Below are 22,518 nucleotides of genomic sequence, written 5' to 3'. Positions count from 1 at the left end.
AAGTAATTAATTACTTTTGAAAATAAGTAATCAGTAAAGTAACGGGATTACTTTTTGGGGGAAGTAATCAGTAATTAGTTACTGATTACTTTTTTCAAGTAACTTGACCAACACTGGAATTGAATATGTTTCTTCTATCAGCCGTATGCTCCTGTTGACTGATGGCTATATATAATGGAAAACCAGCATGTCTTCATGTTGCTGTTGTGGAAACGTGTGCAGGTGCAGTATACACATGGTGTGTGTCCCACTTTATGTGGGACTGGAAACGTTTTTATCTCTTGTCCCCTGCCACACATTGAGATAGCGTACCAGATATCACCATATTTAATGAGCATTAATAACACGTCCCCCACACGTAGTTTGGCCTACACAGTGTGTTTACTTTTAAACAATATGTGGATGAATATCGCAGAAAGAGTCACTGAGAGCTGCTTGGTGAAATGCCTCAAGGTTCTCTTAGGGCCACGTTGTAGGTGTTGTGACAGCGGGCATGCACGCCACTCAACTGCACAAACATATACATCAGTAATGGTATCCTCCCACACTTTGATCTTCCAGAAAATGCAGTGCAGCTCCCTTTCTGTAGGGGGCAGCCTTGTAACTGGAAATACTTGACAAGGATCAACCATCCTTTTAGTTTTCCTTGTCTCTTTCTGTTACTTACACTCGTGCTGTCTCTCTCACTCTGTCTCTTATACACATAAACACACATGCACAGATGCACATGCCATCATGATAACAAAAGATGTACAAATATGTGTGGTGGAGCACGGGTGCGTATGTCTCCCAGTGATTGGGTCCAGCCTGTTTGATTTCTCAGTGTGGATTGGATAATCTCCTAATCTGATAATGACCCACTGTGGGGATTTAGTGATTAAAGTTCCAAGGCAAATGGTCGTTGCCATGGCAAAAGAAGATGAAACTGTTTGTGTGGCTGCACAGAACAGAACTGTCACATGTAATGTTGCATGGGTATCAACATAGGCATCTATGCTAGAGATGTATTGTCAAAGTGGATTCTCTTTGAATTCACTTTTCTATTGTCAGATGTTTTAGCTTTCAGGACTGAGGGCCAAACTTTTTGGTGGACAAAGTGCTGGATTTTCGTCTTTTTATAGAAGCTCATGTTTTCATTTTCAGTTTGTTTGTGATGGTCTCTGTCTAGAGTTCCAGTTTTCTTTACTCAAACACTGTTTCACCTTTGTCTGTTTGCAGTCTGGCTCTTTTCCTTGTGAGTGTTCACAGCGTTTCTGCTGTGGTCAGGCTCATCTCAGGAGGACATGTACATTTATAACAGTTATCACCATTCTTGATTGCTGTACATAACAAGGGAGACACTTCCAGTTCTTCGAAAAGTTCCTCCAAGAACAATATAGGCACTTTTGGACCTCGTTTACATGCATGAATCTCTTTTAATACTTCAACTCACCAGCAGTTAACAGACAGACTCTTTAATGGAAGACAAAAGAATGCTGACATGCCAAAAGTGCAAACATTATGAATCAAAGGTATAAAAGTTTGCTTTTAACAGGTTTTTTCTAATAATGTAATAAAAAAAACAAACCAGAATCTCAACATTAAACTCACCAAACAGACAAAAGCCATTCGCAGCCTGCTGCTTTTAGTCCAGTGGCTCAAAGAACCCTGAAGTTCTTCAAAGCATCTTTGGAAGATGCTTTGAAGAACTGCTAAGCTGCTCTCGGTATTAGATTAAAACATGCAGGATTCCATGTGTTATGCAATTCAGCTGCTGATGAAAGTGAACAAGTCTCATTTAGGTGGATTACCCAAAACATTGCTTTGCCATTTGAGAAATATGCAAAAAAAACAAAACAAAAACAAACTAATGAAAGATGGATATGAGAGGAAATGTAAGAGTCCAGAGCAGGCAAGTCATTTCCCAGTGAAGTTGACTTGATATAGAAAGTGTGCACCATTAATTCAGTTCAGTCATTCATTTATTCAAACGCACTCCGTACGTATGTGTGCGTGAGCTGTAGCACAGCCAATCAAATTAACCAGTTTTTTTTTTTAAGAAGAAAAAAAAACCACTCAAATGCTGCAAAGAGTTATTTTTTTCAGGTACATAAACTATGAAGTAGTCAACAAAAACAAAACGAAATGCAATATGCAAAACATGCAAGAAGAGAATCACAGACAGAGATGGAACAACTTCCAACTTTGTCCGACAGTTGAAGTTGCATAAAGAACGGTAGGTTCTCTTTGGCTACGATGAGATCATGACTTCATCTAACTTTGTGATGTCAGCTAACTTTAATGTGTGTGTTGTCCTGCTATTTTAAAGCCGGGCGCATCCAAGAATAACATGCAGCTTATCTCAGAATTGTGGGTGAAAATTATTCTTGAAACTAAGTTTAATTGAGCTGCATCTCATAGAGGTGCAATTTCACAATTTGTGTATATTTTCTAAGTTCAGTATTTCGTCATGTGTTGAGAAAAACAGAGATTTAAAAATCACATGGTCCAATATTTACATTTAGCATAACTGCAACATGCTTTTTTTTTTTTTAAAGACTCGAAAGGACTTGAAGTTCAAAGTTTCAGACTTGTGACTTTACTCGGACTTTTACACCAGTGACTTGAGACTCGACTCTGACTTGAGGATAAAGACTTAAGACTTACTTGAGACTTGCAAAACAATGACTTGGTCCCACCACTGCTCTCTCGTACTTTGTGTGTTAGTTAGAAGTTCCTCTGTTTGTACGCTGGGCTTTTGTTTCATTTTAGATTGTGCTTCTGCCAGGTTAAAGCTCTTTACTCATCGTGGCCTCATGTCCTGGATTTGGAGCCTCCTCTCCTCTAACTACACAACAATGCAACTTCCTCCGTGTGCTGATGATTAGTCCCATGTAAGGCCTCGGTCATCCATGATTTTTTCTCTTCCTTTCACTGGTACAATGAGCTACAGTAAGTTATCAGGGTTGAGCTGCTGTTGTCTTGCATCCTTTATTCTGTCCTGCAGCTATTATTTCAATGACAAAACAACCTTTAAGGTGGAATTCAGAAATTCAAAGGCAAAAAATAGAATCCAAAGTGCCACAGCTTATGCAAAGCAGCCATGAGTCGGGATAATGAACACAGACACTAAAGTGACTTTAGATACACAGGAGGTAAGAAGGGAAGTGGAGATACCTGGGGAACCTCGGAGCTGAAGTCAGTCAGGACGATGACAGACAGGAAATAAAACACCAGACAATAAAGTAAGACAGGAAGTGACTGACAAAGCTGAACTGCACACAGCTGAACAGGCTATGTGATGTCTTATCTCACTTTAAACAGATACATGTGATGAAAAATAGAATTCAAATAACTACTTCTGTCAAGCTTAAAGGTTCCTTGTTACTCCTGGGAGAGATGTGGGGACGTGGGCTTTACATACTATTTTATGTGTGCTGCAACATTACACAGCATTATAAAGAGACATACATAATAAAGTAAAAGCTTAATTCTGGTGTTACAGAAGAACACAAACACGATGGAACCAAAGACATTAGAGAATTAACACAAAATAAAATCATTTCTTTTCTGTAGACTCACATTGTGTTCATTTGTTGGGAAACGACGACACAAAGAGACACAACAGTGTGTGCGTATGTATAAACAAAGGAGAGCGCACATCGCTGACACACTCAGCTGCTCATGCTCCCAGGCAAAAAAGAAACCAAACAAACAATGTGAGAAGCAACAAGAAGTGCAGTGATGTCCCAGCTCTTTTATGACTCAGATGTGCAGCTTTGCATCTAATGGGATGTTTTAGTGAAGCATGCAGTGTGTTTACACCAGTGTTTCCCAGGCTTTAGAGGCACGGTTCATATTTCACATTAGAAAAATCTCACAGCACTCCACCAAACAGACATGTCAAAAACCATACGGATCATTCTTCCACCAAATATAGCAGAACTGGCTCGGTTTGTCCCAGTATACCTTTGTTGCTTCCTTCTGACCACTACTCATGCTAGGGCCTTCATCTGGGTCGAGTTTTCTCCAGGACCAGGTCAGACTGAACACTTTCTTTTTAAACATCGTCTCACACCATGACTGTTATTTAAGTTCTTCTTCGTCTTCTTCTGTTTTTACTGCCAGTTGGCAACACATTTATTAGAGCAGGTGGTTGTACTGCCCTCTAGTGGAAGAGAACGTCATTGTTCTGCCCGTTACTCACGCCGTCGCTTAGAGCACCAATCAGGTTGGCCAGTACTAATAATGTTCCACGGCACACCTGATCATTTCTCACAGTGGTTGGGAAACGCTGGTTTACATTGTGTGCAGCGTGGAAAGGGGAGTTAGTGATGAGAGCCTGTTACTTTAATCAGCTGCTTAAATCAATTTCCACTTTGCTCACTGGGATAGGACCGTGTCTCTTTGTGTTTTGTGGAAAGTGTCTGGGACTGTGAAGCCTTGTCTGGTGCAGGCTCTAAAGGATGAGATGCTTCACATTTGGAGACAAATCTCAGGTTGGCTACGACTGCAGTCAAGCATTAGCCAAGCTTACATCTGTGCTCCCAAAGCCTGTCTCTGGAGTCAGTACAAGACCTCAGGGTTTGGTAAGGGCCTGGAAAGACTCCAGCTTCTTTAATCCCAACAACTGGAAAACATCACAAACCTTGTCCTGGCTTTAGACAACTCACTGCTTTAACAGTTTTGAACTGTTTTTACTGTATCTCCGCTGTCACTGTAATAATGGTTTATTTTATTGAACTGAAAAACTGATAGATTGAACAGAAATGTTCCTTTTTGTTTTAATAACAATATCTTTAACCAGGTCTTGTAAACCTAAATGTGTAATCACATGCGAGTCCATGTGATAGTCAGACTGGGCTCGGATCAGTTTTTTAAAAGCTTAAAAGTTGGATTTACCGGCACGGACTGAATTCATGAATCCAGCGTGTAGTCTGAACAGGATTCAGAGAGCGTCAGGGTCGATACCACACTGCTGTCCTTTTAAAGAATATGATGTGGATCCACGCCAGATTAATCTGCTCGACAGCTGGTTTTAAATTTAGCTTGTTTATGGCATTTTGTTCATAGACAGACAGAACCTTGTACTATAACACACCCTAATATCAGCTGACTGGTTTAAATCTTAGTCACCTGCACAGAGAAGTCCCCATACTGCACCAGTAATAAGGATAACTGTTTCTAAGTTACAGACCTGGGTTCATTTGTCAAACTTGCCATGCTGGTTCTCTCTGGGCTCCTGTTTGCCCCACTGAGCACAGCTATTTACTGTGTCTAATGAACCCATGCAGGCGATATGGGATCTCCGCACAGCCAAGCCTCAAACATGGACCTGGATGTGAAACTGTAGTTCATAGCTTGGCTTTTTACCCCATCAGTGACATCTGAATCACAATGGGGACATTAAGCTAACATAGCAGCTTAGTGCTGGTAATGGTAACATCAGTGATAGGGTTTATGCTTCAAACATCAATGTGTTATTTTTGCTGAACAAATCTGGGTGTCTTTTGTTTATCTGTTGTTTTTGTTTTGTTTTTAATCAATTTCTGATCAGAATTACAGATATAAACATGGACCCGGGCTGTGTTGATGCTAACATGGACAAAACTCCGCTCAAAACAATCTATGTTGTACAGACTAAAAGTTTAAATGTACTTTCCAGGGACATGCAGGTTGTATATGAAACACACTGAGGCAAATACAGGACTATACACATAAAGTGAATGCTAATGGTGGTTAGACACAGGTGCACACAATCAACACAGTCACAGGCAGGAAGTAAAGCTAAATGCAAAAACAGAAGATGGAAGAAGCTCAGAGACAGATGTGAAGTTAAGAACTAATAAACGTTAGTATGCACAGTAGCTAGAACTCAAAGAGTTAAGAAGAAAATGTAAAGAAGCAGGAATGAAGGAGAAAATATGTAAAGATAATCAGGGCAGCTTTAGTGTGAAGTAATACAGACTGAAGCAAAGCAGACAAGAGCAAGGAAACCCCACCGAGCTGTAAGCAACTCCGTGTGTGTCATACAGTCTGATCTGTGCCTGGAGTATTTGAACAGCCTTCTTACAGAGGCCTATATTTAGCACGTGCTTGTGCTGTATGGATTTGTGTGCATAAGCTTATCATCACTTCATCAATTGGTACTCTCCATATCTGCTGGCAGCTGCGGAGCATCGTGATTGGAAATATGCAGAGCATATGTTAACAACCACAAGCTAACGTCCAGGCTTTTGCACCACAGCACAGACATGCTTCAAAGACTCAAAGTGCCTCTAGGATTTGCCAGGTAGGTTTTCAGGTTTTCAGCTGTTTCAGTGTCTCAGGCTGAAGATGAATATCTCAGCACCCGGTGCTCCAGGAAATGTTCCTATGAATTTTACTGTTATTTATTGTTTGTGTCAAAGACCTCCTGCAGCCTCACGCCCGTGTCACTCAGAAAGTTTATTTGGGGGCAGCACTTTATAATACAGCACACAAATAATGGTGTAATTACTGACCAGTCACCATGCATTTCTTTATTCGTGTAGGGGGGTAACTTTCAGCAACTAAAATTACCATATGAGAAAAATGTTTATGTATTTTCTAATTATTACGTGCCTTTGGGCAATTTGCAAATGACACTGTAAGGATCTACATGTAATAACAATGTCAGGAAATTCTAGAAGCAAGAACCTTAAAAAATATACTTAGTGTATTCTTTCTATTCAAACCTCCACTTGTGCTGTACCTGCCAGTGAGGATCTTTTACTGATAGAAAATTACACCTCAAATCTAGAAAAGTTACGCACCAAACTGAATCAAAAAGAAGCTACAGAGTGTACACTGGAGCGCTCCCCCATTTATGAATGTAGTGTAACAGTGAATTCAAACACAGGCAGGTTCAGCAGGTTTTACCTGTGTCCGGTGGGAGGGGCACAGTCATGTTGCTGGGTGGAAACACACAAGAAACAGCTCAGTTACAGTCACCAGTGTTGTATCTTTAAGCGCTGTTGCCTCCATTTGATTGATTGATTTTGTCTTTGCATTAAATTCATTTTAGGGATCATGGATGAGGCTGTCTCTAACAAAAAAGCTTCCTAGCAGCACTGAGCTGAGACAGCACTGTGGTAACTTTTCTTTTTCTTTCTCGCATTTTTGTAACATTAGCTGATCAAAATAAAGCCAAAATGAAGAATCGTTGTTTGAGTAGTGAAGATGACAGCATAGACGGTCTGAATGCTAAAGATGAAGGCAGAGTAATGGATGTCATCTGGGGATTAAATTGCAGTTTCTAAATGGAGAGCAGGGCACTTGTGCATTAATGTGTTTAAAGGCTCGTAAGCCCCTCCTCTCTGGCTCAACAAGAACTTGTTAGCGCAGTGACCAATATCGTCTTAAAAGAAGCTGTGGTTGATACAAATGGAAGTGTGGGTAGAATCTATGGAAAGACGCATGTTCACGCGTAACGAGGCCAAACAAAATTAAACACGTTACCATCAAAGTAGCACAAACATCCAGAGAGAGGGGAAAGGCAGATTCCGTTGAATGGAGCTGTTCCCAGCAACAAATAAAGCCGCTGCACAGCCACAGCAAGAGAAAATGACAGGTAGGGTGAGAAATGTGTGCGAAACAAACCACCGAATCATTTCCAGCCTCAGAGGGTTTTTTTTTTCATTTTCCGCCGACTTTAGTTATGTAAGAGATTAACCGTGTGGCTGAAGGTGGAGATGTTTGGAGCGCACAGGCTGCTTCGCTGGAATTAGTGCCTGTGCACCATCATGTGGCTGCTGGCTGAAGGCTGAACGCTGCGACCGAGCCTCCGCCTGTCTCACCGGAGAACCGGGCTCCATGTCAACATGCCAACGTTTTCAGTCATGTACAAAGGAGCGGTGATCATCAGCAGGTAAAGGCGAGCGGCTGCGTGTGCAGGTAGAGGTTAGTCTGTGTGACAGCAGCGGTGACACGATGCTGACAGCTGAACTCTGGAAACACGGAGATGCGTTTACTAACCATAACTCTGTCCCGTGGAAACCAAACACACCGCGTGTCTTCTCGGGCTTTTTCTGGTAACCGTGACGCTGACTGTCCGTCTGTAACACAGGCGCGTGGATCTGCTTCGTGTCTCACACGGAGCTGTGCTTCGTGCTCTTCTCTCAGGCTTATCGATATGTTCTAGTTTTCCGCGTGAAATGATGCAGTGATCTTTCTTGCATGCGCTACAAACGGATGAGCTCCACATCAGAGACCAAGTGCGTCCCAAGTTTCCTTTGAAAAGAGCCTCTATGAGGCACTTTATCGGCTCTCATTAGCGGGTTCCATTGTGGACATTTAATGTTCAGTCTGTGCTTTTACTGTGTGGCTCATTGATTTTGTAAATGTTGCCGATTTGGTGGTCCGTGTTTTACCAAAGTTGGAACATTTACTGACAGACGTTTGGAAGCTTGTCTCATCGACATTTTATCCGATAGGGTGAATGATGCAGTCGGCAGTGTGGAGCTGCTTCAGTTATGTTTACAATATGTTTCTCATGCCACAAGTGATACTTCATCCATGTGTGTCTAACAACACAACCACTGAGTTTTTTGAATGGCACCAAGCTTCAGCGAGTGTATTCGTGACTCCGGTCATGCCCATAGACTGTATGAACCTTATAAACAAATAAATAAAATGTTGTTTAAACAGCACCTTTCTAGACAGAGTCACAAAGTGCTGCACATAAGATAACAAATAATAAAAGGTAAAACAATATAAAACAGGCAAAAATGAATCAAAAGCAGTTAAAAAGGTGAGTTTTGAGTTGTTTTTTTTTAAAAACAACGACTGAGTCCACAGTTCTTAATGTTTGGGGGAGAGAGTTCCACAGTCTCGGGGCCACAGTGGCAAAAGCTCTGTCACCATTAGTTCTCATCTTAGTCTTTTTTATAGCAAGTAAGCCCTGATCAGATTACCTCAGGGACCTGCTAGGGACATATGGCTGTAGCAGATCAGAGATGTAGACTGGTGCCAGTCCATGCAAGGCTCCGAATGTCAAGACCAGGAACTTAAAATGGACTCTAAATTCCACAGGAAGCCAGTGAAGCTGAGATAGCAATGGTGTCACATGTGAATTTAGGATGACCTAAAACCGGAGACCATCACAGAAAAGGATGGTTGATGTAGATATGAGGAGAACCACTCTAAGGCAGTTCCAGATACACCAACCCAGTGTTGAAGCCTTTCAAGGAGGATGTGGTAGTCAACACTGTCAAAAGCTGATGTGAGGTCCAAACTAAGTAGGACAGAGTATTTTCCTGCATCATTACTCATCAAAATGTCATTTGAGACCCTAAGAAGGGCTGTTTCTGTGGAGTGAGCTCATTTTTGGCATTTAATAGACAGAGATCGAGCATTTAAAAGCGCCATATTCAGTGAGGTAGAAGCCTCAGTATTTGCAGGGGCTCGAGTTACAGGACGTAGATACTTTTGAGTATCTACGTTTGAGCCATCACGCTCGTAGAATCCACTCACCGAGGGAATAAAGGGCCAGACGGCAGAAGAGTCTGGATAAACCCTCCTCAGACAGGGAAGTGGAAGACAAGTCCCCTCCATGTAGCTTCTCCGAGCACAGGAGACAAGGTCCGCTTGGCGTTTCTTACCAGCCAAACCCCGCCGCCAGTAAAGCCTGAGCTTTACCCAAACAGCTCCTTTTCTCCCTCTCCTTCTCCGTGGTCTAGAGGAACCGCCGAAAGTGCCTAGCGAGGCTCCAGCTGATGGAGGCGGGTGGAAAATACCGGCGGAGGACGAAGAGACATTGTGAGGCACCATAGAGGATTGGATGGATAGCAAAGCCAGACGATCATACACCAAGGCAGCCAATACATCGTTAAAACTAAGTGAGAACAGCAGAGCAGAAAAAAATAACACAAAGTAGCAGAGCGCGACAAACTGCACCCGGCAGCGGCAGAGCCAAACACAGGCGCCATCATACCTTTCTTTTCAAAAGGCCAGCAGGGGTTAACAGCTATAGTTGCATAAAAACTGTATGTCCTATAGTGTTACATGGGTAATCTGCTGTCACCTCTGGAAACACACAAGGCATTAACCAATGAGCGGGTGGTTTCATAGCTGGATCCACCCCTCACTGCCATATCCAGGTTGGAAACAAGCAGTCGGTGATTTCACATTGGCCTCATCCATCTTTTATGTTGTCTGTGGTTATGCCTATGGGTTTAGCTTTTGCCACTATATTGGTCTGAATGTGATATAACTCAGTGCACTCAATTTTTTTAGGACAATTACTCAGCTTGCCGTACACCTGTAGACCTGAGGGTTAAACTGGGACTGGGGAAAGGGGGGAACCTTTGTAGCTGTTCAGTGGCAGGAAATGACTAATCAGCTGACCGTGCTGGTGCTGAGGTTTAATGCTCTTTGTGGATTTTACCAGCTGCGTTCTAAAATATATGTGGAGATGTAACGTGAACCATCATGGCTGCTTTCCAACTCCTGGCCAATGTGACCTTTGTACAACCACAATTCCAAAAAAGTTGGGATGTGGTGTAAAAACATTTTATTCAGAATAGAACATAGAGAAAGCATCAAATGTTTCAACTGAAACATTTTACTGCAGTCCTGAGCAGAACTTTAAGACCACTTGAAAATCGGCAAAAAATCCTATTTTGCATGTTTGGATCTTAACAAGGTTCCAAGTAGAGCTTCAACATGCAACAAGAAGGAATGGGAGTGACACAAAACATTTTTGGATCATGCAATTTATTGAAAACAACACTTAAAGTGAAACAGGCTGTTTCACAGCTGATCCAAAGTTTAGGTCCACATGCCTTAAGGCCAAATCTGTGTTAAAATGTGGATTCATCATTTTCTGTCAGGTAGTCTCACTGTCATAACGTTCTGATGGCAAAGGCAAAAAACGTTCCCTTTTGAACGTGGTCGGGTTGTTGAACTGCATGAGCAGGGTCTCTCACAGCGCGGCATCGCTGCTGAGGTGGGGACGCAGTAAGACAGTCATTTGGAATTTCTTAAATGATCCTGAGGGTTATGGAACAAAATAGTCAAGTGGAAGACCCAAAACAACTTCACCAGCACAGAGCCGAAGGATCCTGTCTGTCAAGACACTGGAAGATCCTCGACCCAATTTAAGGCCATTACTGGTGCCGACTGCAGCCCCATAACCATCAGACGGCATCTCAGACTGAAGGGCTTCCAAAACAAGAAAGGTCTTCAAAGGCCTCGTGTCCTTGGACGCCACAGAACTGACTGTTTGGACTTTGAGCGCCAAACATGGGACATTGAAAGGTGGAAGGAAGTTTTATTCGCTGATGAGAACACATTTAACCTTGATGGTCCTGTTGGTTTCCAACGTTACCAGCATGACAAGCAGATCCCACCCGAGGTGTTCTCTACGCTCCACAGTGGAGGGGGGGACCATAATGGCCTGGGGTGCTTTTTCCTTCAGTGGAGCTTCAGGAGGTGCAGGGGTGTCAAACAGCTGCTGGCTGTGTCCAGATGTTGCAGAGAGCGTCCCTCATGACTGAGGGCCCTCGTCTGTGTGGTAACCACTGGGTTTATCAACAGGACAATGCTACAGTTGTCATGATCCTGGGTCTGTTGACCCAGCGTTTTGAGTTTTAGTTTATGTAAGCCCGTCAGGTTTCCTAAGTTCATTTGTTATCATGCCTAGGTGTTTCTAGTTCTTATTATTTTCCCCTCGTGTTTCCGACTATGTTAAATCTCCCCTGCTCTTCATGCGCGGAGGCCCGGATCTCTGCCCCAGCATTCACTGCGCCCTGCGGGGTGCTGGAGCTACGTGGTTCAGACATGTGTCCCCCATCTTCTTTGGGGGGGCACAATTCACTCTTAGAGTTCAGAACATAACCCACATTGCCATTACTGTCCTCTTGACTTGGGACACGAAACTCAGGTGAATTGTGCTTATCGAGTACAGGAGTGAGAGCATCACTCAGAGGCTGCTTTGAATTGTTCTCCTCTGGTTTACCTAATAATTTGGTCTCACACAATTCATAACAAGTAGTAGAGTCACGAGATGAACGAGCTGAGGAACAGTCAGGTTGATCACTGGGTACAGACAGGGTGTCATTATTTAAGTCACAGCGCTCATGACCAGAGGTTATATCACCACCCTTCACACCAAACATGAGTTCGTGATCAATACTTTCATCGTTTAGCAAGAGAATGGGTGGTGTTGAGGAGCAATGGGTAGCTATCGCTCCTCCACCACATGTAGAAATTGTCTTTATCTCTGGAGCATCTGCGAACCCTTCATGACAGTCACATTCCAGCAACTCAGGAAGACTTTGAGGCGAAAGATTGTCACTAACCTCTATTATTAACGGAGTCCGAGAGGAAACGAGAGTTCCACCAACCTCCAGCTGCTGCAAGGTGCTGCGGCGACGTGGATGTCGCCTCTTCCTTGAGGGAGCCACTGAGGCTGAAGCATTGGCTGTTGGGGAGGTGAGGGGTGGCAGACCCTGGCAGCTCCGAGGGCCCCCCAGAGCCAGGCGTGTTCCCCGGAAAGAGCGCTCACCACGATCAGGGGCGAGCCACGGCTCCCTCCCGAACTCTTCCTCTAGCTGTACGACGCGACCCAGCGACACAAGAACGGGAGATCATCCGGACAGTGGAGTCGCTATGCGGCAAGTGGTTGCGGTGTTCCAGAGAGGAGGAACGGAACGAGTTAGCCCGCCAAGTAGGGGTATGCGTGTCCGTATTCCCTTGGTTATGGGAGGCGCTGCATCCCCTCGTCATTGACTTTCTCGTCTCCTCTCTCCAACTCCGCCCGCAACTGCAGCGGTCCTGTGTGCGTGAGCCGTCGCCAGAGTCATGCGGTAGCTCAGTTTCCCCGCTGCCTCGTGAGCCAGAAGCCGTCAGAGTCGGTACGGTGAGGCTCACCGCCGCCACACCCTCGGCTCACGCTCCATCGGCTTCCGCATCCTCGCCACCGCCTGACTGCACTACGCGGATCAAGGAGATGCCAGCGGCTATTGACTTCAGCGAGGAGGAGCGGCAGCAAGTATTACGGGCGGCAGGTGCGAGGCGGGGCGGTTGGCGAGAACTCCTCCTCGGGGATGAGCCAGGGCTTCCAACGGCGCTCGTCCTCGCGATACGCCCGTAATACTTGCTGCCGCTGAACGATGAAAGTATTGATCACGAACTCATGTTTGGTGTGAAGGGTGGTGATATAACCTCTGGTCATGAGCGCTGTGACTTAAATAATGACACCCTGTCTGTACCCAGTGATCAACCTGACTGTTCCTCAGCTCGTTCATCTCGTGACTCTACTACTTGTTATGAATTGTGTGAGACCAAATTATTAGGTAAACCAGAGGAGAACAATTCAAAGCAGCCTCTGAGTGATGCTCTCACTCCTGTACTCGATAAGCACAATTCACCTGAGTTTCGTGTCCCAAGTCAAGAGGACAGTAATGGCAATGTGGGTTATGTTCTGAACTCTAAGAGTGAATTGTGCCCCCCCAAAGAAGATGGGGGACACATGTCTGAACCACGTAGCTCCAGCACCCCGCAGGGCGCAGTGAATGCTGGGGCAGAGATCCGGGCCTCCGCGCATGAAGAGCAGGGGAGATTTAACATAGTTGGAAACACGAGGGGAAAATAATAAGAACTAGAAACACCTAGGCATGATAACAAATGAACTTAGGAAACCTGACGGGCTTACATAAACTAAAACTCAAAACGCTGGGTCAACAGACCCAGGATCATGACAACAGTACACAATGCTGCAGGACAAGAGACTTCTTCTAGGACAATAACATCACCCTGTTGGACCATCCTGCGTGTTCCCCTGATCCAAATCCAACTGAGAACCTTTGGGGATGGGAAGTTTACAAAAACCGACAACAGATCCAGGCAGTAGATGCCTTCATGCGGCCGTCTTCACCACTTGGAGAAATGTTCCCACTCACCTCATGGAAACACTTGCATCAAGCATGCCACAACGAATTTTTGAAGTGATCAACGATCACTGTGGAGCGACTCATTACTGAGTTCATGTTTGCAACATTGATTTCTGTTTTGGGGGGTTTACAGGTTTTTTGGAGGTGTGGTCCTAAACTTTGATCAGCTGTAAAACAGCCTGTTTCAGTTTAAGCATTGTTTGCATGCTCAAAAAAATGTTTTGTGTCACTCCCATTTCTTTTTGTTGCATGTTGAAGCTCGACTTGGTACCTTGTTAAGATCCAAACATGCAAAATAGGATTTTTTGCCATTTTTCAAGTGGTCTTAAAACTTTGTTCAGGACTGTATTTCATGAAAATGGCATCAACATCTTCCAAAACAATTGGGTCAGGGCAACAAAAACCTGGAAAAGTAAGTGGTGCTCAAAAGAAACAGCTGGAGTAACATTTAGCAGCTGATCAGGTTAACTAGTAAGTAACACAACTCGGTATGAAAAGAGTGTCGTGGAGAGGCTGATGAAAAAACTGCCAACAAACTGTGGTGCAGTTTCACTATTTTTTTCTTTTTCATTTTTTCATTTGTTCGTGTGATCTTTGGTCCTTCAAGCAGCACTGCATTAACAACAGACACGATTGTGTGGTGGAAATGATGCATGGGCTCAGGAACACTTCCTGTGCTGTCCACACATGCAGGTTAAAGCTCCACCCTGCAAAGAAGAAGCCATATGTGAACATGATCAGTGATTCTCTGGACCAAAGCTCATTTAAAATGGACTGTAGCAAAGTGGAAACCGGCTCTCTGGTCCAAGGAATACAAATACAAATTAGCATTTTCAGTAGGAGAAACGTTTCGTCACTCATCCAAGTGCAGGTTTCCCCAACCTTATAAACAGTACATTTGCCTAAAAACTGAAACTAGCACCACTGAACAACGGGCTGTGAGCTCAGTTTCTTCATCATTAATATGCAAATTGTCATGACCATTAATCAAAGACAGCCCAAAGCAGTAAAATGAATCCAAACCACAAAAATCAACAGTGAATCCCGCTGTTCTAGTGTGAGACTGTATATCCATCATTAACAGATGATTTTAAAATGTCCAGCTCCATCCTGAACGTTGCATCTTTGTGTTATCAGCCAGTGTTTCTTTCGAAGTTCAGCCTCATTGTTTTTACTGACAGCAGTGGCGAACCCTCTGCAGCTAAAATATTGATAGTCCTTTTTGTCATTTGGGTGTAGACAGGAAGGGAACTGCAAACTAAAATAAAGCGCTGAAAAGACATCGTTCCAGATACCAAAAAAGTGACATTTATGGTTTGTTCATTTGCAGTATTCTGCATTGTCTTTAGCAGTGTCTAATGAGGGAAGCAAAGGGATGCTTTGCAAGTGTTAGATGAGGATTAGTAAAGAGGGAAAAGGGGAAAGCTGCAGTGTGCAGTCCTCTTGTGCAGCATTATTGCATAAGACGAACAACATGTGTGCCAGCCCTATCGCTCAGAGAATTGCTCACTGTGTGAGATCTTACCAAGATGCTTTGGAGTTACTCAATGCTGCTGTCTCATTTCTGCTTCCTCTGCTACTGTCACAGCTGTATTTGGTCTTGTCTTCAAACAGCAGTGTGAGGAAAGAATTCTTTTGTGTTCATAATTTGAGAAAGATTTTTGACAGTACCATGAATAGAAGACTCATTTTCACAACGAAGTATCTGCAGCACACACTGAAGACACACTCCTTGCCTTGTGTGTGGTGACAAAGTCTCAGGCCTAGACAGGAGAAGCTATCTGAGGTTAAGTTCCCAATACTATAGTTCTCCTATGTGATGGATGGATTCTGATTGTGTAGCAGTGCAGCCTGTGAAAAAAATAGTTAGATTTGGGTTTTTTTTCCTATTTCGTCATCTTTTTCTCCCTCACTCTCTTTCCTTTCCCTGCTTCCTGCTTCCTTTTTATCCACTGACCTCTAACAGGACACTAATGGGTCCATACGGAGTTGACCGGGCTGTTCATTCCATGGAGTTTACAGACTGTGAGAATGGCCTAGGTAAGTCTTTTATACTTCTGTCCCCACAAGTAACAACACTCGACTACTCTCCTTTGTGTTTGCAGAGGTCACATGTGTTGCTGCTTGTAGATGTTGCTCTGGCTCTTTAACTTCAATAAGATGCTCAACTTAAGTTCTTTCATTTTTTTCACTCGCACTTGTCTGACTGCTTACACAGCTCACGTCTGACTTAGGATCCGCATTCAAATAGTGATTACTTAAAAAGTAGCCAGTACTGTACTGTAACATATTTAATTAAAAAAATGTCCATGAAATGACGTTGACTTTAGTGATCCATTAGTTTGTGGACAAAGCACAGTTTCCATAAGACATTAAAGGAGAAGAACGATTTTGGAAGTTCCACATATGGCAAACAAAAACTTACCAACACCTACAGTAAGACCGTGCCATAGAAAACAGAATCAGCTTCACCCCGCCTCACCAACACATGCAACCAGGGTTTGTACATCAAAATATGGATGTGCCATGGGCTCCCCGGTGTCAGCCATTGCAGCCAGCCTTTATAAGGAGGAAGTGGAAAGTAAAGCTTTTGGTTCTTTCAAAGGAACAGCCCCTAAAGACCGGCACAGATATGTGGATGACATCTGGGTCAAAATCAAAACCCATGAAGTAGAAGAATAATAGTTTGCCATTTCTGGACTGTGCTGTATGCATTGAGGAAGATGGAAACCTCAACACTGAAGCCCACACACAGAGACTAGTATCTACTCTTTGACTCCAAACATCCTGTGGAACACAGATTTGGAGTAATCAGGACCCTGCAACACCAGAGAGAAGAGAAAGAAAAGGAACACGCATGGATAGAAAGTTCTTAAAACATGTGGTTATCCCAACAGGACCTTCGTCAAATCAGCAAAGATGCATAGGAAAGAAGGTCAGCTGCGTAGAAACTGAACGACAAACGGAAAAACATTGTCATCCCTTGTGTAGCAGGTTTATCAGAGGAGAAGCTTCTCCAAGCACGACATCCACTTCAGGCTCGGCCACACACTCGGACAAAAACTTGTCCTCGTGAATAAAGCTCGTGCTTTCTGCAGGTGTGTCAACATAACCTGAGTTCTGAGAGAAACTGTTCCCCTCACAGGACGTAGTGGTCTGACACTTTATACCCAATAGTTGACCAAACACATACAAGCTGAGATGAAGCCATGGATTTAATAAAAAACAACATTTTGGACCCAACAGAATTCAGTTCTTTACACCAAGTCTGAATCATCTACATAGCCTTATTCAACCATCCTCCACTAACCACTGGTGATGGAGCATGATAATGAGTAGATTAAATAATATTAGTCTGCGTTTTAAAGGGATTTGCAGAGTAGGTATCATGCTACAGATCACTGTGTTTGCCAAGCAGAGGAAGTAGGTCAAAGCCATAACCGACTTAACTGAGTGGGGTTAAGAATACAGGAGCTGCTGTTGTTTTTATCCTCCACTTCCACTATCTACTATGCACTATCACTGTGCTGCTGCAACTTGTGCCTAAGCAAGAAAAAACAGCTCATGTCCATGAATGCAACTACTGTCAAGCTGCCAAACATCACAGTGAAGCAAAACTGCTTTATATAGATATATTTATGTCCATATTTATACGTCCACACATATATATTCATGAGGTTGTGTAAATCTCCTCAGAACAGAACTGTATTACTCTATTATTGTTGACATGTCCAAGATGATGTCTTACATGATTTGATGTTTAGTAACGTTTGCAGAAGCTGATGGCATAAAGAACGTGTGCACTGCTGAGGCAACTTGTGATTTGGCAGTATATAAATAAAACTGAATATGTTTAAGTTCTGAACATACAGTTTATAATTATTCTTGAAATGTAACATTTAAAGCAGTAATAAATATTAAATAACAGAATTCAGAGAGTCAGAGTACACAGGGCAGCTCTGTTTTCTCATTTATTTTGACAAATAAAAGAAATGCACACAATTTGTGTGCATTTTATATGCTTTTGTAAAGTGCGTACATGTATGTTATGCAATATATATTTGGCTAGGAAAATGAGAAATGGGTCCAGTGATTTACTGAGAATTTGAAAGTGAATATTTGGTGTGAACACCTTTATTCTTCTTCACTGCCTGAACTCTCTGAGGCAGCTGACAGACTGAGCATGACTCTGACTCTGTCATTTCTTTAAGTGTTCCTCAGGAATGGTTCTCCAGGCTTCTTGATGGATAGTCAAAGCTCTTCATTGGATGTTCTCTTAAGATGACCCTCACTGCTTCAATAATGTTGAGGTCCGGGCTTTGAGGAGTCCAGTCCATAACCATCGGTCATGAACTGGCCACTGTGAGGGTTTTATTTTCTATCCAGTTATGCTTTTGGCATAACAGTGATTTTAAGTAATTGGTTGTGCTGTATTTATACATATGTGTAAGCGTCATAAAGGTTTTTTGACTTACTGGAAAGCCAAAAAGTCTGAAGAATGAAGATGCGTAAAAGCCAACCTGTGTATCAATATGTGCACGCAGGTGAGAAGCAAAGCAACTAATTCCCATCCAACCTGAGCACATGCAGGTGAATACAGTGTTCTGATACATATATTAAAGTCTTAAGGCTTCCTTAGTGTACACATGTAGCTTTCAGCAGGGGGAAGGGCTGCTGTACACACTGTAGCATACAATCGCATATGGAGGACAGAGCTTTTGAATCTCTCTGTTAGTGCAGCTGAAAGCAGCACAGCATCAGCCTGTGGGCAGGGGACGGTGTTTGCAGTGAAAATCGTGTCCGTCACAGTTCATTTTGTTGACATGTTGGCAGTATCTGCAGCTTGTGCTTTAAAGAAGACGGTTTTCAAAAATCACTCTCCCTACTCAACAGACATTTTATATTTCACGTTCTTGTGTTATCTGGGGAATAAGAAACCATTTTAAGAACCCTTTGTAATCACACTGAATAACCCCACATTTTGTTTAGATCTGGAACATTCAGTTCTTGTGTAAGAAATATGCCCTTGACTCATTGTGAATGGGAAGTAATGATTCGGAAAGTAAATGCAAAGCTGAATAAGAACAAGGGATGCAAGTCTTTCATATTTGCTCCAGCTGCATGTTTTTCTTATCTGATGATAGATGAGGGGAGGAGACTGCTTTGAGGCTTAAAAGAACAAGAAACTGTTTTCCTCAGAGAAGAGTATAAAAGGATGGGAGGACTGAGACAAGGAACTTTAAAACCCCACTGTTTCACCAGGCGATAATTAACTTGAGCCCTTCACTCCAGACCCAATTAGTTGTAACACTCTGTGTTGGCTCCAGCAGGCCAGTGGAAGCCTTAAGCTAAAGAAGGCCTGATTTCAGCGTTAACTCTACTATATTCTCTGTGGAGTGCAGTGATGAAAGATCCACGTGCAGGAATCAGATGGGCTGTTGGAGCTGTAGAAGCTGTGTGTGTAAAGTGTGCATAAAACACATGAACGTGGAATCATTTTGTCCACTGATTCAGTTATAGTTACTGTTGCTTAAATTATTTACATTTAATTGGTAGTGATAAGATTATTACAATTATTATTATTTGTTTTCTATCCATATTGGAGTTTTGCTCCTTTGCATCATGCCGAAGCTGGAAACCTGGATCCTCTGTAGCCAGTTAGAAAGATTACATAAGTTACCCTCTGAAGGTCTACTAGAAGCAGCACTTGAATGCAGCACTATAGACAATCCCTACTGCAACCGGTAGGGATGCAACCTGAGACTAATCAGCTGATCTGATCAGTATGATTCACGCCTACTGGCTGAAGAAGCTGACTGCACTCAATGAGGCTGCTAATGGATGAAACGCACCCAGAATGGCTAACAGAAGGCCGGAAGGTCCTGATCCCCAAGGATCCCCAGAAGGGACTGGTCCTATCCAAATACCAGCCAATAACCTGCCTCGGTACCACATAGAAGCTCCTGTCAGGCATCATAGCAGCTAAGATAAACAGGCACGTGGCTTGACACATGAGCAAGAATACCAGAGGAGAAACACTGGCTTCTGGTAGACATAGCAGTCACCCGAGACTGATTACCTGAAGGCCTATGACTCGATGCTCTACACATGGATCCTAGAACTATATAAGATCAACGGGACTCTAAAAGCCTTCATCAGAAACTCAATGGGGATGTGGTGTACAACACTAGAGGCCAACTTCAACCCAATAGCACAAGTCACCATCCATCATTTAAACTGGAGAAGTGTAGCCTGATGGTAACAAGAGAAGGAAGGTAGTCAGAGGGGACCATGCTACCAGAAGGCAACATGTAGACACTGAGGACAGCTACAAGTACCTGGGGATCCCACAGGCAAATGGGAAAGACTAGGAAAGCTGCAACCACCAAGTACCTGCAGAGGGTCAGGCAAGTCCTGAGGAGTCAGCTGAATGGTCAGAACAAGATCAACACCTACAACCTGTTGGCGATCAGGTACCCTGCTGGGATAATAAGGTGACCAAACGAGGAGATAGAAGCCACTGACAATAAGACAAGGAAGCTCCTTACCGGGGATGGAGGGCTTCACCCCAAGTCAAGCATCCTGAGACGCTAAGTGGAAGGAAGGAGGCCCGGGACTACTGAATGTCAGAACCACAGTCCAGGATGAGACAACAAACATCCACGAGTACATCAGGAAGTTGACTATAACTGACCGCGTGAATACCTCAGTGCCGAGTATAGCCTGGAAGTCCTAAGGTCAAAATAGGAGACGCACCCTAGGGCGGTTAAGAATGACTGAGCTAAGATCCTGTGGGACTTCTAGATACACATGGACAAACTGGTGATGGTAAACGAACCAGACATAGTAGTGGTGGACAACCAGAGATGGCCGCAGTAATAGATGTAGCTTTAGAGATATACCGATACGTAATATCGGATCAGTCCATCTCTAGTAGCTATACCAGCAATGTCAGGAAGAAGGAACACAAGAAGCTGGAGAAGTACCACCGGCTGAGAAAAGAACTCAAAAAATGTGGAAGGTGAAGCTAACAGTGGTTCCAGTGGTAACTGGAGCAGTGACTCCCAAGCGAGGCAAGTGGCTCCAGCAGATCCCAGGAACAACATTGGAGATCTCTGTCCAGAAGGATGCTGTCCTAGGAACAGTAAAATACTGAGCAGGACCCTCAAGCTCACAGGCCCACAGGGGCATTTCTTCTGTTTGGAATTGAATTGCTTCTTACTGTGGAAATGGTGTGGAACAGTGACATAGTGGTGGAGTGGTGATTTAGTGTACGGGGGAAAGTGCATTAAAGTAAGAGTGCTTTACATAAAGCTTGATCTGGTCATAAAGACTTTCTTCTATGCTTAGTGGTTGCAGTGGCACAGGTTTCAGAGACAGGAAAACACAGTCTAAATGCACACAGTCCAACCAGCTCGTTTTGTTTCAGAAATTCAATTAGGTTTTATTTATATAATGCCAAATCATAAGAGCAGTCACCTCAAGGGTAAAGACAATAATGCAGAGGGAAGCCCGTCAGTCAAATGAACCCCTTTGAGCTGTAAGAAATGTAACCAGGTCATAGATGGAAGAAATCTGACAACAGTGTGCCAGGAGACATGAACCTCTGTCTGTTGTGCTTGAGCAGGTTTTTGCAGGACTGTCATTAACCTGGAAATCAGAGTGTTCCCTATGATGCATTGTTTCCAGGCAGTGACTCCACTGCCATCTTGAGATGACAGTCATTTTTTACAAGGCACAAAGTGGCTGGAGAGCAAAAAATCATTAAAGAAACACTGGAAAACCCATTAAAGTACTCTTTTTCTATCTCTCTCTCTACAGGAATTAAAGTGATAGGTGGAGTGAAGGAGCTAACAGGAGAGGAGTTTGGAGTCTACGTCAAACGGATTTTACCAGGTGGCCTTGCTTCAACTGATGGTAAGACTTGAAATCCAGAAACCTTTGGTCAGACTGTGCTAGAACAGCACAGTCTGAATTTAGACTAGTTACTTTGACCCCCAACACAGAAGATAATATTTCTAGAACAAAGGCAGTAAAAGTTTCGACTTCCGCCTCTGAATTGGGGCGATAAGAAAAAGAGAAAATACTTGTGGGACTATAAATGTTCAGTCATTCTCCAACATCTCTGTTGGAGAATGACTGAACATTTATAGGCTCTATGTGAAGCAGTATTACTGAGTGGGTAATTCCTGAATATTTCCCAGAAAGTTCAAAAGAGGTGAAGAAGACCAAGTTGGCTTGGCCTATAGAAAAGCCACATAACAGTACAGCAGTTATTTGTGGACATTTCCATTGTCTCCTCCGATATTTCACAGCAACACCCTGAACATGTCGGTTGAGACCAAGCATGCAGTCTGCAGCGGTGCTGGTGTTATTTTAAATGCACAAATCCTTTGTTTGTGCCTTTACTACATAATGTAGAAATTTAGCGAGCCCTTGTGCTAATTTTTCCCATTCATGAAGATCATGTGAATGACTCCAAAAGCCAAAGAATAGAAATGAACGTTGACAGTGGCCTGACTGAAGACCTTTGCAGTGAGAACAAGTATTTTTGGAGCATATCTCCTGTGAGTATTAAAACATGAATAATATACACCACAAGATTGTCTTGGCCTACTTTTTGTGT

At 43.3% G+C, this 22,518-nt stretch overlaps 1 protein-coding gene across 4 annotated transcripts in view; it reads left to right on the top strand.

Annotated features, from left to right (window-relative positions):
- The window catches only part of LOC102216205 (syntaxin-binding protein 4), a 71,550-nt gene that overhangs the window by 19,071 nt on the left and 29,961 nt on the right, over positions 1-22,518 (top strand). The window contains exons 1-4 of one of the 4 annotated variants that reach the window (XM_005751164.2): positions 7,379-7,570; positions 7,656-7,867; positions 15,859-15,932; positions 21,714-21,809. In XM_005751164.2, coding sequence (XP_005751221.1) covers positions 7,821-7,867; positions 15,859-15,932; positions 21,714-21,809 — 217 coding nt within the window. In that variant the 5' untranslated portion in view covers positions 7,379-7,570; positions 7,656-7,820. Of the gene's footprint in view, positions 1-6,142; positions 6,272-7,070; positions 7,092-7,378; positions 7,571-7,655; positions 7,868-15,858; positions 15,933-21,713; positions 21,810-22,518 lie in introns of those variants that run through there. The other 3 variants (XM_005751165.2, XM_005751167.2, XM_005751166.2) reach the window with 3 other exon arrangements.

This window comes from Pundamilia nyererei, unplaced genomic scaffold (assembly GCF_000239375.1).
Source record: "Pundamilia nyererei isolate P.nyererei 1_Seehausen unplaced genomic scaffold, PunNye1.0 scaffold00302, whole genome shotgun sequence".
Lineage (NCBI taxonomy): Eukaryota > Metazoa > Chordata > Actinopteri > Cichliformes > Cichlidae > Pundamilia > Pundamilia nyererei.
Note: the sequence above shows the minus strand (reverse complement) of the source record. Positions and strands in the feature narration are given on the sequence as shown.